This window comes from Stegostoma tigrinum, chromosome 26, assembly GCF_030684315.1.
Source record: "Stegostoma tigrinum isolate sSteTig4 chromosome 26, sSteTig4.hap1, whole genome shotgun sequence".
Lineage (NCBI taxonomy): Eukaryota > Metazoa > Chordata > Chondrichthyes > Orectolobiformes > Stegostomatidae > Stegostoma > Stegostoma tigrinum.
In genome coordinates this window covers 26,301,214-26,318,580 of record NC_081379.1, presented here as the reverse complement: position 1 = coordinate 26,318,580, position 17,367 = coordinate 26,301,214, and the positions used below count along the sequence as shown (strand labels likewise).

Below are 17,367 nucleotides of genomic sequence, written 5' to 3'. Positions count from 1 at the left end.
AAAATCTAAGCACTGTACATGAAAGGGCTTCTCTTTGTTCACAGCATATACAGAGAATTCTAACAAATCTGTAAACCACAATTTCCCTCTTACAACCCATATGAAATCTTCCCTGCTCGGCTGCGCACACCGATCTTCTATGCTCTGCAACTGGTGTGCTGATCATGGCATTAACTTCTGGCTCCGGAAAGAGCTGCTGAGCACCAGCCTCAGAGGCCTATGCAGTCAGTATGCAAATGAGAGAGAACACTTGTTCTAACCAGGATGCAATCACTGATTAAATGTAAATCACTGAATATTGTGTGATTAGAAAGTATAATGGAGGGAGTTAGATGACAGGCACTGGAGGTTTTGCTGACTTCAAACATGCAAAGTGTATAATGTGAAAGGCTAGACAGGCATATGAAGTTAACTTAAATTAATAGCAAGAAACGACATAGGATGTAGAATCTGCGTGGATAGAGATGAGGAACTGCAAAGGCAAAAAGAAACCATAATGGGAGTTAAGTATCGGCTTCCAAACAGCAGTCAGGATGTGGGGCTCAAGATACACCAGGAGATAGAAAAGATGTGTAAGAAAGGCAAGGTTACAGAGATCATGGGGGGGTTTCAATATGCAGGTGGACTGGGAAAACCAGGTTGGTTGTAGATTGTACGCACAGGAAGCTTGTGGTGTGGCCTGCCAGGGAACAGGCAATTCTGGATTAAGTGTTGTTCAATGAGGCAGACTTGATCAGGGAGCTTAAGGTGAAGGAATCCTTAGGAGGCAGTGACCATAAAATGACGGAATTTACTCTGCAATTTGAGAGGGAAAAGGTGGAATCAGGTGTAACAGTCTTAGAGTTGAATCAGGGCAACTACCGAGGCATTAGAGAGGAGACGACCGGAATTGACTGGGGAAGGAGCCATGCAGGAAAGACAGTGGAACAGCGATGGTGGGGTTTTCTGGGAATAATTCAAGAAACACAGCAAAAATTCATCCCTAGGAAAACGATGCATACTAAAGGGAGAGTAAGGCAACCGTGACTGACAAGGCAAGTCAGAACAGCACTAAAGCAAAGAGAAAGCATATAATGCAGCGAAGGGAAGTGGGAAGCCAGGGGATATGGAAGCCCAAAAAGACCAACAGAGGACAACGAAGAAAGAAATAGGAGGGAGAAGATTAAATATGATGGTAAGCTATCCTGTAATTATAAAAGAAGATTGTAGTAGTTTCTTTTAGATATATAAAAGGACAAAAGAGTAGAAAAAGCAGACTCTGGGCCACTGGAAAATGACATTGGAGAAGTAGTAATGGGGAACAAAGAAATGGTGGAGGAACAGAACAAGTACTTTGCGTCAGTCTTCATGGTGGAAAACATGAGTAACAGCCCAAATATTCAAGAGAGTCAGGTGAACATGGTGGCCATCACCAAGGAAAATGTACTAGAAAAATTGAACGGTCTGAACGTGAATAAATCAATCTGGACCAGATGGACTACACCCCAGAGTTGTGAAGGAGATATCTGACGAGATAGTGGAAGGGTTGTGATGATCTTTCAGGAATCACTGGAGTCAGGCAGGTCCCAGAGGACTGAAACATCATTAATGTAACCTCCCTATTTAAGAAGGGAGTAAGGCAAAAGATGGGAAATTACGGACCAGTTAGGCTGATGTTGGTCGTTGGTAAGGTTGTGGAGCCCATTGTGAAGGATTAGATCTCTGAATACTTGGAAGTGCACGGTATAATAGGACAAAGTCAGCATGGTTTCATCAAGGGATAGTCATGCCTGACAAATCTATTAGAATTCTTTGAAGAGGTATCAAGCAGGTTAGACAAAGGAGAGTCAATAGATGTTATCTACTTGGACTTCCAGAAGGCCTTTGACAAGGTGCCACACAGGAGGCTGCTGAGTAAGATAAGGGCCCACAGTGTAAGAGGCAAGGTGCTAGCATGGATAGAAGATTGGCTGTCTGGCAGAAAGCAGAGAGTGAGGATAAAAGGGTCCTTCTCAGGGTGGAGGTGGTGACAAGTCGTGTTCCACAAGGGTCAGTGTTGGGACCACAACTTTTCACTTTATACATTATTAAAGTCATAAAATCATACAGCATGGAAACAGAGCCTTCAGTCCAACCAACCCATGCTGAACGTGATCCCAAACTAAACTAGTTCCATCTGTCTGTTCCTGGCCCATATCCCTTCAAACCTTTCCTCTTCTTTTCATGCCTCTATCCAAATGTCTTTTAAACACTGTATCCACTACTTCTTCAGGAAGTTCCTTCCACACACAAACCATCTACTGTGTAAAAAATTTGCTTCATTTTTTTAAAATCTCTCTCTTCTCACCTTCAAAATGTGCCACCTAGTCTTGAAATCCCCCATCCTAAGGAAAAGAAAACTGCCATTAACTGTATCAGGTCACCTTTCAACCTCCTATGCTCCACCTCTAATTGAGAATGTAAACAGGAGGAATAAGGTATAGGTTGCACCCTCATTATTCAAGGGGTCTTAGTGCTATATGAGGAGTTCCCTCCTACATCTGAAGCAAATTTATTTTCTGATAATCTGTGAGCATGATGGAATAGAAATAAATAATGAACTTTTCACAGAGCTAGAAAAATTGAGCAATGAAATTTAAAAACACCTTTTTGTTAAAATCACAGAGGTGCCTAAATGGTCATCTAGATGATCAGCTACTGCCCTTTATGCAGCATCTTTTATTGTAACATGGTTTAAAGTACATAAAAGCCATACCAGTGTAACTGTAAAATCGGTTTGATTCTTGTTTTCTAATGAATTAGTTGTTCTTAACTGACATAATAGTTGAATATAATAATTAAACTCTGTGACCAAATGGGCTGGGGATGATAGAAGCAACCTTTTATTTCCCAATTGTCTTTGTGACTTTTTCTGTTGCTAGAAGGTACATGATTATGTCCAATCAATGAGATGGAATAGCTTGCCAACACATGAACAGAAATCGTTTGGGTTAGAAATCAATGAGTTCAGGGGAATCAAGGGTTTTGGGGGGAAATCCATGAAAGTGATATGATGAGGTGGATCAGTGGTTAGCACTGTTGCCTCATAGTGCAAAGGAACTGAGTTTGATTCTACCTTCGAGTGTCTGTGTGCAGATTGCACAGTCTCCCTGTGTCTGCATAGGTTTCCTCTGGGTGCTCTGGTTTCATCCCACAATCCAAACATGTGCAGGATAGGGTGGATTGTCCATAGGATATGTAGCATTACTATGATAGAGGGATGGATCTGATGTTATGGTCTTCAGACAGTTGGTATGGACAAATGGTCTGCTCCCACACTGTGGGGGTTCTACGATTGTACTGCCTAGTTAGCGGTTGACACTTTAGTGACTCTCTTCAGCACCTGCAGAGACCTATTATTCAGTCTGTTGACATTCCACTCACATGATTTTTATGATCTTTTGATTATAAAGTTTATGCCTAGGTGGTCTCTCCACTTCCTCTGATGAAGGAGCATTGCTCAAAAGCTTGTGATTTCAAATAAACCTGTTGGACTATAACCTGGTGTCATGTGGCCTTTAACCATGTCCACTTCAGTCCAACACCGGCACCTCCACATTAATACTGTGACAGCGCTGAATGAGCAAAACTGTGAAAGCCGTCCTAGAGTCATTCAACACAGAAACGACTCGTTGGTCCAACCAGTCCATGCCAAACATAATCCCAAACAGAACTAGTTCTACGTGCTTGTTCCTGGCCCATTTCCCTCAAACTTACCTCTTCATGTAATTATCCTAATGTCTTTTAAACATTGTAACTGTAGTCACATCCACCACTTCCTCTGGAAGTTCATTCCACATGTGAACCATCCTCTTTATAAAAGAAAATTGCCTCTCATGCTTTTTTTTACATTTCTCTCCTCTCACCTGAAAAATGTGCCCCCTCATCGTGAAATCTCTATCCTAGGGGAAAAAAAATCTACCATTAGCCCTATGTAGAGTTATCTAGGGTTACCCACCACCTTGCTCCCTGGCCAGCTACTGTTTTCCAGTGAAGCCCATCGCATGCTGGAGGAGCAACACCTCATTTTCCGCCTGGGGACCCTACAGGCCTCTGGACTCAATACTGACTTCAATAATTTTAGTGCCTAAACTCTCCCATGTCCCAGCCCCCCCAACCCACACACCAGGCCTTGTTACCACACAGCCTGCCACTACACACACCCTGTTGTTAGTCACTAATAGTCCCCATTAACAACTATTTACCCTCCCAACCTGATCATTAGCAACTCCTTTGTCTGTCCAACTGTCTTTCTCTCTCTTTCGACTCTATCCTATCATTTACTTCCTACCCCACCCACCTCCCTCTTTTCTGCATCTTAACTGACGTTTTCCCACCTACCATCAGTTCCAATGAAGGGTCACCAGGCCGAAACATTAACTCTGTTTTCTCCTTCACAGATGCTTTCAGACCTGCTGAGCTTTTCCACCAGCTTTGTTTGTCGTTCCTGATTTACAGCATCCGCAGTTCCTTTTGTTTTTATTAACCCTATCTATACCTCTCATGATTTTATAAACTTTGATAAGGTCACCTCTCAACTTCTTAAATTCTGGCGCAAAAAGTCCCAACTTATCCAGCAATACTTTTTAACTCTAACCTTCCAGACCTGGAAACATCCTGATGAATCTCTTCTGAGCCCTCTCCTGCTTAATAATATTCCTTTAATTTACACTGCCAGAATAAATGGTTTTACTTACCCAGCAATCCCCTCGCGCTCTCTCCCGACTCCCGCCACCGTCTCATGAAGTAAGTCTTTTCAACTGAAGGCTTATCTTTCCGACCGCCCGATCACTCTCTTCCGAGTCCCGCCGCCAAACAAGGAAGGTTTACTTCAGTAATTTGAGAGACTCCACGTTTAAGGAACTTGTGAATAGAAAGTGGGATGGCTGAATGTTAGAGAACATCGTTCTGGAAATCTTTCTTTAATCTTTACACAAATTAAGAATCCCGCTGTTCGTAGAAAAAAACAGGTTTGTCCACAGAAAACAGCGTTTATTTTGAAAGATATTGTAAATGTTCTGGTTAAACCAGGTCATGTTTTTACCACAGTGTGTTACCAGATAATATCACAAACCTCCACTGCTTTCCTTATCACTTATCTCAACAAGAGTATGGAATCAAGCATTACGTCCTACTCCTCTTTATTCGACCTCTTTATCTCATAAAGCTGGTGTTATTTTTTTCTATTTAAATGTCGTTTGGAGGCTTCTATAAGTTCTTTGAAATTTCTTTTTCAGCCAACTATTCAAAACTTATTTTGGCTTTCATACTGGAAAAGTCTTGAAATATTTTATTTTTCTTGATTTTTGAGAATTCACGACTCTCCCAGATTACCCCTATTTGGATATGGAAGACAGGTAAATCATCTTCCTGAGGACTGTTGACCTTGGATCTGATTTGAGTATCATTTCTCCACTTGATAATCTCACACTTGAATATCCTTTACAAGGATAACATTGCTTGTACACCTGGTTTATCCATTATTCTGTTTGAAAGACTCTTTGATTAGATTCCCTACAGTGTGGAAACAGGCCCTTCGGCCCAACAAGTCATCACCGCCCCTTGAAGCATCCCACCCAAACCCATTCCCCTATAACCCACACACCCCTGAATACTACAGACACTTTACCATGGCCGATCCACCTAGCCTGCACGTCTTTGGTCTGTGGGAGGAAACCGGAGCACCCGGAGGAAACCCGCGTAGACACGGGGAGAATATGCAAACTCCACACAGACAGTCGTCCAAGGTTGGAATCGAAACCGAGTCCCTGGTGCTGTGAGGCTGCAATGCTAACCACTGAGCCACATGCCGCCCTTGACCTCCTGAATTCCCTTTAAGACAATAACACTCTCTCCTGTGTCAAACATAAAATTAACAATAAACAGAAATTGCTGAAGAAACACAGCAGGTCTGGTAGCATCTGTGAAAAGAACGGAAAGTAGCGTTAACTTTTTGAATCCAGTGACCCTTCTCCACACATCTTCTGGAAGCCTCTTACAGTTCAACAAATGTAACATTCCTTTGTCATGGCTGAACATTGTCTCTGGGACCTTGTTATTCCATAGTGCAGAGATTTGGTTCTTTGCAACTGTGTTTAGCTCAGTCATAGTATTGACTTATCAGGTGCCTGTTTATAATGTCTGCATCTTATAAAGTGAATAGACTCTGTTGTTCTTCTGAGTTTAGATAGTTCTTCACCTCTCATGATCCATCTGTGATTCTGAGATAGTAAGAACTGCATTTGTGATTCTTTCTGGTTAATGCTCCCTCTACAATCTGTGTAGTATCCCCCAAAGTTAACTCTTGAACTCTAGGAAATCTGAAAAAGTTTGATCAATGATGCCAAGAATAACTTCTCCTCTTTAATGAATTCTGATTTCAAAACTCAATAGTCAGATTTCCTTAAGCTGTAGAGGCCATTAATGAAATTGTTTACCGATTTCCCTGAAAACAGAACTCTTCTGTTCAATTTTGCTCTTTCAGGGATTTTGTTGGTTCTTAAATTGAGTAACAATCAGAAGCTTTTAGGACATCTTCAAAAGTTCCTTTATCCTCTTCAATATGATGTTGATTATGACAATACTGCATCTTTAACAGCCTTGTTCCGTCTAGCTTCTCTTGCAGAGGGGTGTTGTCACAGTGGTGCTGAAAAATCTCCTTCTGACAGGCAGTTGCTTTGTCTTTAAAGCAAGACAAAAGAAGTATGAGTGGATGGGGGCAGACTACACACACCAAAAGAATTTTGGTTTTGCTTTTCAGTTAGTTGGAGGGTTTTGCTGGTTGCTAGAGCTGAAGGATTGAATTCTCTGCTGCTAGAGTGAAGCCTTAGACAGAGAGACTCCCTCTCGTAATCTATATTTTAAAAAAAGGGGCAGACTGTTGCATCCTGCTGGACTGGAGAGAGATTGGACATGAAAATAATTACTGAGTTGCTGACTTGCCTTTGCCAAACATGCACTTATAGGATGCTGCCTATGTGGGAATAGTTGAGAATAAGTAGTTAAATAATACATTATTTTGTTAAGTATTTCAGGAGAATAAAGGTATGCCTTTATTCTTTGTTGTAAGACTAAAGCTTAGTGGTAGACCAATCGAATCATATCTAGAACATGTGCCTTGCACGTGCCTTTAAAAAAAACATAAAAGATACAGACAGTGCAATCTCAACAATATACTTTGAGGGAGGTCTGGTCTGGTCCATAATATGATTTAAAATTCATAATGATTTGTAAAGTAATAATTAATTAATGTGCTTAGCTTCAGAAGCAGTATTTAATTTTTGAGGCAATGCTGTGCCTTAAGCATTGATGTGCAATCTTGAATTCTTTGTGGTGCTTCTGTGGCCTTGGATGTCGTGGAAGTGTTAGGTCTTTTTCTATTTCTTAAATTTTATTACTGTAGAAGTGTTTTAATTCTGTATGATCTCAATAATGCTTATAGTCTACTGTTCCTTAAGTTTATATGTCTGCATTCACCATTACTGTTTCAAATTTAACTACTGTAGAATGTACACAGCTCCATGCAGTATTTTCTTTATTTGATGCTTTTTTAAAACTCCATTTTGCAGCAATGCAGGAGTAAATTCTTCAATGAAGCTTTAGATTCTGTTCACTAACTGTTCCGTTGTGATAATACTGCAATTGAGATTTTCAGTTCTGTTTCATTGTAATACTGCTTCTCTGTATTGCATAGTGGGTTTTCCCATCTTATTTAATCACCTACATGGTGGTTCGCCACCTCTTCCAGGGTTTCCCCAGCTGCTACAGCAGTGATAGCAATTTTTTCTCCTTCCTGGTTAAAATGGATGTTGTGCCTCCTTTCGCAGTCTAAAACACCAAGCACTTATTTCCACACAAATTGCAAAATAAATTTCACTGGCAGGGGCCCTTATAATTCAAAATTAAAATAAAACCAAAAACTAAATAATTCTGGGGAATAATAACTAAACTTAAAGCATTAACCCTGCTTTCACTTCACAGATGCAGCCAGACCTGCCGAATTTCTCAAGAAATTTATTTTTGTTTCAAACCCTTATAATTCTTCCTGGTGAAATTGTGGTTTAATTACTGAGTACCAGTCTATTTAAATATTTAGTTTATCCTGACTTTTCTTCTTCTACTTTTTAAAAAATTTACGTGTTACCATTGTAAATAAATTCGGAAGCCTACTGATTCCTCAGCACCAGTCAAATTGTGTTTTTGTACTTCCTTGCCATTTTACTGTCCTTTGAAACTATGCCTCCTAGAACCTATTTTCGATAATAGCAGAACTCATGAGAGTTGAGAACTCAATCTTACAAATTCCTGCCTTCCATTTCTGGTCCTTGGACCGTATTGTAAAGTTTGTCTCCATTTTCCCTTAGCAATATTGCTGAAGGCTTCTCCTGCTCCCTGCAGATTATACTTTGCTGAGACCTCTCTTTTTCTAAGTGTATTTTTTCTCTTTTTTCTAGTCAAACATTCAGCTCAGCGCACCTCTCACCAGATCTTAGATGACGGTTTGTCTTCAGAGTACCACGCTTGCCCAGTTTCTGTTTCCACAGCTGCGACAGTTTATCTCTCTGTCAGTAATCATATTTCTTTTGCTGGCTAACTGACTGACTGTGCGTTGTTATAGTGGTAACCTCGCTATCCCCCAAAATGTTTTTTTGTCATTTGGATAAGAAGTTGGTGTGATTTGAAAACAAGGGTAAGAATTTTAAAATTAAGTTATTGCTTGGCCATGAGCCAATGTTAGTCAGTCAGGTCAATAGGACTTGTTGTGAGAAAGATCACAGGAACCTAGGTTTTGGATGCTCTTGAGAGTTTACAAATGATTAAATTTGAGACACCATCCAGGAACACATTGGCATAATCAAGTGTAAATGTAATGAAAGGCCAATAAAAGTTTCTGCAGCAAATTACTCAAGGAAGGGATAGAATCAGGCATTCTCTTAAAGTGGGAATAGGTGGTTATAGTATTGGGAAGAATATATTGTCCGAAGTTCACAGCTTGAGATCAAATTTGACACCAAGGCTACTAGTAGGCTAGTTTAGTCTCAAGCATTTGTCAAGGGGAGGGATGAAGTTGGTACCTGTAGGAAATGGTCTATAATGATGACCAAAGTCTATGGCTTTGGTCTTATCTGTATTTAATTAGGGGAGTTTAATGCTCATCCAGTGAAAGTTGTTGGCTAAGCAGCCTGATCATTGAGCAACAATGGAGGAGTCACTATATTTGTTGGTGAAATAGAGTTGGATGTCGTGAAGCTAATCAAATTGTCTGATCCATTGAGTGTGAATTTGTTTAGTCCTGCCTGTCACTTGCTACTTATGCTGTATGGTATGCAATTAAAGATAATAAAATGTGAGGCTGGATGAACACAGCAGGCCAAGCAGCATCCCAGGAGCACAAAAGCTGACGTTTCGGGCCTAGACCCTTCATCTGATGAAGGGTCTAGGCCCGAAACGTCAGCTTTTGTGCTCCTGGGATGCTGCTTGGCCTGCTGTGTTCATCCAGCCTCACATTTTATTATCTTGGAATCTCCAGCATCTGCAGTTCCCATTATCTCTGGTATGCAATTAGTCCTGTTTGGTAGCTTCACCAGGTTGACACCTCATTTTTTGGTATGACTGGTGCTGTTCTTAGTGTGTCCTCCTGTCTTCTTGATTGAACCACGGCTGGAACATAGACTTGATGATAATGGTAAAGTTGGGATATGTCATGCCTTGAAGTTACAGGTTGTGTAAGAGTACAGTGCCTCATGGTGCCCAATGTTGCACAATCTGTTCCATTTAGCATGATAATGCCACACAATACAATTGAAGATATCATCAATGTAAAGGTCAGACTTTGTCTTTGCAAGCACTATGCAGCAGTCAATTTTACATATACTGGACATGGACAGAGGTTAGAAATCACATGATACCAGGATGAGGTCAAATATATTCTTCCCTCTTGTTGATTCCCTCTCCATGTGCCACACATCCAGTCGAGCAACTTTGTTCTTTAGGACCTAACCACACAATCAATAGTGCTGCTGCCTAATTATTCTTGGTGATGGACATTGAAGTCCCCTATCCAGAGTATATTGTGCATCCCTCAGTGTTTCCTTGAGTCATGTTCAGTATGAAGGATTCATCAGCCTGGAGTAGCTGGAGTTGTTATGGGCGCTAATTAACAGGAAGTTATTGTTGCCCATGTTTGGCCTGATGCCAATAGACTTAATGAAGTCTGGAGCTCTAATTGAGAACACCTAGGGCAACTCCTTCTTACCAGTACTGCCACCCAGGCTGGGACAGTCCTGGCAGTAGGACAGGACTTACCCAGGCAAAGTGATGCTGTTATCAGTGTTTGTTGCTACCAGAGCTACAAGTATTTGTTTTCATAAATAGCAGTGATTGATGGAAATAAATTAGATTTGTTCACTACCAGTGCCACATCCAGCACCTCCCACAGGACAGCTCACACTATGGCCTGCTGCAAGCTGTGAGTAAACCTCAGATCCTGTGCCATCAATGCAGCTGGCAACCCTTCACAACAATGGCCCAATCCTTCAATCTTCTTGGCAGTGCCAAACTCACTGTTTATTGCCCAGTCAATTCACGGTAAAGTGTAAATAAAAGCGAAATACAGACGATACTGGAAATCTGAAACAATCACAGATGATGCTGGTGAAACCCAGCAAGTCTGTCAATATCTGTGGAGAGTAAAGTAAATGACTTGTTTGAATTGAACCGCTTTAGTTCCCCAGACCAATTCACCAAATAATGTCTTGTCCTATTGAATGTAGTGAGTATACTGTGCACTGACAAATGATTCACCTCCAAGAACAACGTCCTCTTGCATGTTCTTAGCAATCCACACACTATACTAGAGTTCAGAAACAGTGGCATTATCCCAATCTTTCCTTCTATTTTCCTTTAATCTTTTCTTTGATCATTACAAGAATCTCGCTCCTTGTGGAACTAAACACTTTATCATTGAAAATCCCTATTCAATGTTGCAGAGTAAAAGCATTGCAACTTTTCAGCACATGGATAATGGATTTAAAAAGCACAGTTTATTTTACCCCTTACTCATGAGAAACAAATTAACAGCTTTTGCAATATCCAAAAGTCCAAGTAATTTCGCTATTTTGCAACAAAGGTAGACTAAAGATACAAGCGACTACCAACAGCTGGGTCGTGCAGACAGGGTAGACACAGTTTGGGATCATTCATAGCTATGAACGAACTCTGTCCTTTAAAAATGATGATCTACATCTACTTGTCATATGGAATCTCTCGATTGCATTGCTCTCTCAGTTTTTGATCTGGAACAGTTTAGATTCAGAGAAGCGACTGCTTTCATTAAAGCATTTTTGAAAGTCGAACTTGAGAAGTAGTAAATAACTGGATCCAGTACACTGTTCAGATATGTCATGAATAGTGTATTATAGAAGACGTGAACAGCTGTTTCATATGACTTGCAGCCTTCAGTACCTCCCAGTTTCGTGACTAACACAGCAAGAACAGCAATGTTTGTGGGCAAGAAACAAAGCACAAAAACTGCAGACACAGCGATCACAAGTTTCATCGCTCGATTATATTTACTCCTCAACTCAATTTTCATCTGTTTTAATTTCCAGATGATGCAGGACGTGGAGAAGAGGATAATCGGAGCCGGGATAGCAAACTTGAAAACAATAAAAACAACATCGGTCCAAATTGTTGTCGGACTTAGAGGCCGCCTTATGTTAAAGGGTTCACAGTACGTCTGGTTGTCGAGTTCGAAGGAATGAGGTTCTGCTAAGAGGTGTGAGCAAATGGCCACTGCGAGAACCCACAAGCCGGCGGCTGCCTTCACTGCACAGCTTGTAGGCATCGTATTCACTCTGTGCTGAGGATGGACCACTTTCAAATACCGATTGATCGCCATCGCCGTGAGGAACATGATGCTTCCTGCTCGGTTTAGGGAAATCAAAAATACCTTCAGACGACAAGGAACATCACCGTAAATCCAGTTCTTCCCCCGGATAAAGTAATCTGCTCGAAACGGTAAACAGCAGATTAACAGAGTGTCTGCAATCGCCAGGTTCAGTGAATAGACTGTGTTTGGTTTCCAGGATTTCACATGAAAACTGAAGATCCATAAAGCAACGGCATTTCCAATAAATCCGAGGACGAACGTTACAATAATTATAGGTGGATTGTAGGAGGAATTAACGTCTCCCATACGACGCGATTGTTGGGTGCCGTTGTCCATTGTTCGTGGTTATGCAGTGAAGTCAGACTTACAGCCTCAGAAACGCGTTGTTAAACTGAACGATGCCCACACTTATATATCGGACATTTCCACGTTTCATCATGGATTGTGGGTGGAGCTCAATTAAAGTCAGTTGTATGAATTGTTTGTACGTAAAATAACATTAACGATATTTAAAGAAAACCTTTGATATGTATTTACAGAAAACTATTCATATCGATTAGAAGATATTTGATCTTGCTAAGGATGTTAAAATATTGAATTTTCAGAAGCCCAACCATTTTCCACTGAAGTTCACAAAGCTCTTTATGGTGGCTCCTCCTACAACACTCTCTAACGGTAATGTCTGTTATAAGTGATAATATTTCCCAAGTCAATGTAAAATGAAAATTAGCTGCTGTAAGGTGTGCTGTTCATATAACTAGAAGCTTGTCTCGTTCTGTGATCATTAAGCACTTCCAGCTCCGTGTTTCTCTATTGAATTTGTGAGGAGGAGATTCAAGGCTTTAGTGGAGAGATAAAAAAAATGTTGCTGGAAAAGCTCAGCAGGTCTGGCAGCATCTGTGAAGAAAAAAAAATCAGAGTTAACGATTCAGGTCGTGAGGAATGGTCACCCGAACCGAAACGTTAACTCTGTTCTTTTTCCTTCACAGATGCTGCCAGACCTGCTGAGCTTTTCCAGCAACTTTTGTTTCTGATTTACAGCATCCGCAGTTCTTTCGGTTTTTATTTGGTGGACGGATGTTCAGTACGGTGAAGATTTAATCTGATTTTGTTAGACACGTACTGCTTTTTATGTTCACTATCAAATTTTCTCTCCATGAATTCGAAAAAAAAACCTCGTCAGCAGTTGATGAGAATGAACCATGGAGGTGCCAGTTGAGCCAATAGTGTTTAGTTAGATGTAATTTGCTTTTGAAGATACGAAATATGTATAAGCTGTTTTAGAAATGAGTTATTTGTGAGTTGAATCTGACTGAGGAAAAAGATGAAAGGAGTAACCTCGCCAAAGCAACTCAAAAGAATAGAAACCCTACAGAGATAACAAAGTGTGGAGCTGGATGAACACAGCAGGCCAAGCAGTATCTTAGGGGCAGAAAAGCTGACCTGAAGGGTCTAGGCCCGAAACGTCAGCTTTTCTGCCCCTTAGATGCTGCTTGACCTGCTGTGTTCATCCAGCTCCACACTTTGTTACCTCGGATTCTCCAGCATCTGCAGTTCCAATTATCTCTAGAAACCCTACAGTGCAGACAGAGGCAACTCGGCCATCGACTCTGCACTGACAAGAGCATCCAACCTTATCCCTAACGCCCCGCATGGCTAATCCACTTAGCCTACACATCCCTGGACACTCTGCGGCAGTTTAGCATCATCTATCCACACAATTTGCTCATCTTCGGACTGTGGGAGGAAACGAGCAGCCGGCGGAAACTCGCGCAGGCATAGGGAAAACGTGCAAACTCCACACAGCCACCCAAGGCTGGAACTGAACCCGACCCACGGTTTTGTGAAGCAGCATTACTAGCCACTGAGCCACCCTGTTGTTCACTAAAGGGTCACTAAAGTGTTTTATGCAAACTATATTTTCGATGGACTTGGTTTATTAACATATTGATGAAATAGCTGTAGCCTGAGGGAAATTTACATAATGCTTGGATAGTGGTTACTTTTGCTGCTCTGATCTACAGTTTAGATTAGATTCCCTACAATGTGGAAACAGGCCCTTCGGCCCAACAAGTCCAGGCCGCCCCTTGAAGCATCCCACCCAGACCCACCCCCCTATAACCCACACACCCCTGAACACTATGGACAATTTAGCATGCCAATCCACCTAACCTGCACATCTTTAGACTGTGGGAGGAAACCGGAGCACCCGGAGGAAACCCACGCAGACACTATTACTCACTCACTCTCACAAAGGTTCACAGTCCAGCACGGTTGCTCAGTGGTTAGCACTGCAGCCTCACAGCGCCAGGGACCCGGGTTCGATTCCTGCCTCGGGGGACTGTCTGTGTGGAGTTTGCACATTCTCCCCGTGTCTGCGTGGGTTTCCTCCGGATGCTCCGGTTTCCTCCCACAGTCCAAAGATGTGCAGGCTAGGTGAATCAGCCATGCTAAATTGCTCGTAGTGTTCAGGGGTGTGTGGGTTATATGGGGATCGGCCTGGGTGGGATGCTTCAAGGGGCGGTGTGGACTTGTTGGGCCGAAGGGCCTGTTTCCACATTGTAGGGAATCTAATCTAAACTGTAGATCAGAGCAGCAAAAGTAACCAGTATCCAAGCATTATTTATTGCATAGCAAAGAGAAACTACTAGGGCGCCCAGTTCTGATTCAAAAGCCGAAGTTGCTGGAAAAGCTCAGCACGTCTGGCAGCATCTGTGCAGAGAAATCAGGCTAACGTTTCGGGATCCAGTGACCCTCAGAACTGAAGAACTCTGATTTCTCTTCAAGGATGCTGCGAGACCCTGCTGAGCTTTTCCAGCAATTTCTGGTTTTGTTTCTGACTTACAGCATTTCCCAGCTCCGATTGCTGTTTGAGTATTTGTTGCGAATCCTATTGGGCCCAGTACATGTTATCGATTAAATTGACTTCATATGTTCTATTACAAAATTCCAGTTGGTACAAACGCAAAAATCTAAAGTCAGGCTGTCTCAAACCGTTTACCCGAACGTGACATAATCAAGTTCAAGAGTTAATTCACCTGGTTTACAATTTCTGGAACTTACTATGAATAAAAGGAATGGGATGCAAATCCCACCCAGTAAGAGAGTGGCGTTGATAAGCTCGGACAGCAGCACCAGTAACTAAATCAGCCAAATAAAGTCAATGAAGTCAAAAGGAATAGCGTCAGATGAGAAGTACATGGTAAGGTGTTAGAAGAGACTGCCGGAACATTAAATGAAGGGGGGGAAGAAGTTAGCTAGAGCGTACGGTCTGTAGTTTCTTCTGTGGTGTTACACCGCAAAACATGCCTTGTTTAAGTATGCTCCCAGTTTCATGGGGATACATCCAAACTCCAAAAAACGACTGTAAATCAATGTAAATGCCAGGGTGACAAATAGCACCAAACTCACCCTCGCTTTTTTTTTCTTAACGCAAACCAAATGTTGATTTTCCCATTAATTCGATATTCTTTGAATAGCCCAGAGCAAGACAAAAAGATTTGACAAAATACTTTTTTGCAGCAATACTCATGTATCATTAACTCTTTATTCCATAAGGACGAGTCCACTTCTCCCCACCATCAACAACATTAAAGCCAAACTTTTCTGACTCGGCAATCCATTTCTTTCATCTTGCAATTAAGATGCCCAAAACACATCTGCCAGCAAATTTTCTACCTATCTTGTTTTCTCTCCATCTTCGGTCCACTTCCCCCTCTCTCACTATTTATTCCAGTTCCCTCTCCCCATCCCCATCTCTGATGAAGGGTCTAGGCCCGAAACGTCAGCTTTTGTGCTCCTGAGATGCTGCTTGGCCTGCTGTGTTCATCCAGCTTCTCACTTTGTTAGCCAGCAAATAGACATGCCCACCCTTTTGGGAGTCTCGCTCACTACACAAAATCTGTCTCCTGACTATACTAGTGTCTGCAGGTTCTATCTGACCAACCAAAGACCATGGTCGGTCAACTCCTAAATCACTCCATCACCTTATACAATCGAAAGCATGATTTTGCTGGTATATAGCTTGACTCTAAAAAGTTGTGTCGGCTTAAAAGTATTAGTTATAAATGCTTAACACCAAATGCCAAAAACGTAAAATGTCAATAAAACCACGTATTCGAATGTTTTGCACGCTATAGGAAGTACTTTAGTTACATAAGCTGGTAATTAGCAGCTAGGACATACAGTCAGTATAGATTCTAGGAGTGCTCACAGGTATGACAGCCTGGTGTCATTTATTGGTAGGGACCGTTAAAGCTTTTCCCACGGTTTTGTCGGTTGCATTGCTGCATCAGTTTTGGGTCTGGAACAACTTATATTTAATTTCGTTAAAACATTTTTTGAAAGTCGAACTTGTGAAGTAGTAAATAACTGGATCCAGTACACTGTTCAGATATGTCATGAATAGTGTATTATAGAAGACGTGAACAGCTGTTTCATATGACTTGCAGCTTTCAGTACCTCTCAGTTTCGTGATTAACACAGCAAGAACAGCAATGTTTGTGGGCAAGAAACAAAGCACAAAAACTGCAGACACAGCGATCACAAGTTTCATCGCTCGATTATATTTACTCCTGGATTTAGTTTTAACCTGTTTTAATTTCCAGATGATGCAGGACGTGGAGAAGAGGATAATCGAAGCTGGTAGCGCAAACTTGAAAAGAATAAAAACAATATTGGTCCAAATTGTTGTCGGACTTAGAGGCCGCCTTATGTTAAAGGGTTCACAGTACGTCTGGTTGTCGAGTTCGAAGGAATGAGGTTCTGCTAAGAGGTGTGAGCAAATGGCCACTGCGAGAACCCACAAGCCGGCGGCTGCCTTCACTGCACAGCTTGTAGGCATCGTATTCACTCTGTGCTGAGGATGGACCACTTTCAAATACCGATTGATCGCCATCGCCGTGAGGAACATGATGCTTCCTGCTCGGTTTAGGGAAATCAAAAATATCTTCAGACGACAAAGAACATCACCGTAAATCCAGTTCTTCCCCCGGATAAAGTAATCTGCTCGAAACGGTAAACAGCAGATTAACAGAGTGTCTGCAATCGCCAGGTTCAGTGAATAGACTGTGTTTGGTTTCCAGGATTTCACATGAAAACTGAAGATCCATAAAGCAACGATATTTCCAATAAATCCGAGGATGAAGATTATAATAATTATAGGTGGATTGTAGGAGGAATTGACGTCTTTGACTAGAGTACACGACGAAGTCAAGTTGTCCATAGTAGGTAGCAGTATTGTAAACTCAGTCCCAAAGCCGTAGAAACGAGTTAATGAACCGATTAATCACCAACCTTGTATGTAGCATCTTTCCATGTTACATCACTAATTGAAGGTGACGGTCCAATTCATACAGAATATGAAGGATTCTCAGGAAGGGACTGGACCCAAAACATTAACTCTGATTTCTGTGCACAGATGCTGTCAGACTTGCTGAGTTTTTCCCAACAATTTCTGG

At 41.6% G+C, this 17,367-nt stretch overlaps 2 protein-coding genes across 2 annotated transcripts; both read right to left on the bottom strand.

The window, feature by feature from the left end:
* Window positions 1-11,121: 11,121 nt before the first annotated feature.
* On the bottom strand, window positions 11,122-12,274 carry LOC125464255 (hydroxycarboxylic acid receptor 2-like). Its single transcript, XM_048556526.1, has one exon. The coding sequence runs from the start codon at window positions 12,242-12,244 to the stop codon at window positions 11,270-11,272; it is 975 nt and encodes a 324-aa protein (XP_048412483.1). The 5' UTR covers window positions 12,245-12,274; the 3' UTR covers window positions 11,122-11,269.
* A 3,925-nt stretch (window positions 12,275-16,199) lies between these two features.
* Window positions 16,200-17,132, bottom strand: LOC125464311 (hydroxycarboxylic acid receptor 1-like). Its single transcript, XM_048556617.2, has one exon. The coding sequence runs from the start codon at window positions 17,130-17,132 to the stop codon at window positions 16,200-16,202; it is 933 nt and encodes a 310-aa protein (XP_048412574.1).
* Between the last annotated feature and the right edge of the window lie 235 nt (window positions 17,133-17,367).

What these genes read in the sequence shown, in the direction of transcription:
- LOC125464255 (XM_048556526.1), bottom strand. Translation starts at nt 12,244, where the DNA reads ATGGACAACGGCACCCAACAATCGCGTCGTATGGGAGACGTTAATTCC.
- LOC125464311 (XM_048556617.2), bottom strand. Translation starts at nt 17,132, where the DNA reads ATGGACAACTTGACTTCGTCGTGTACTCTAGTCAAAGACGTCAATTCC.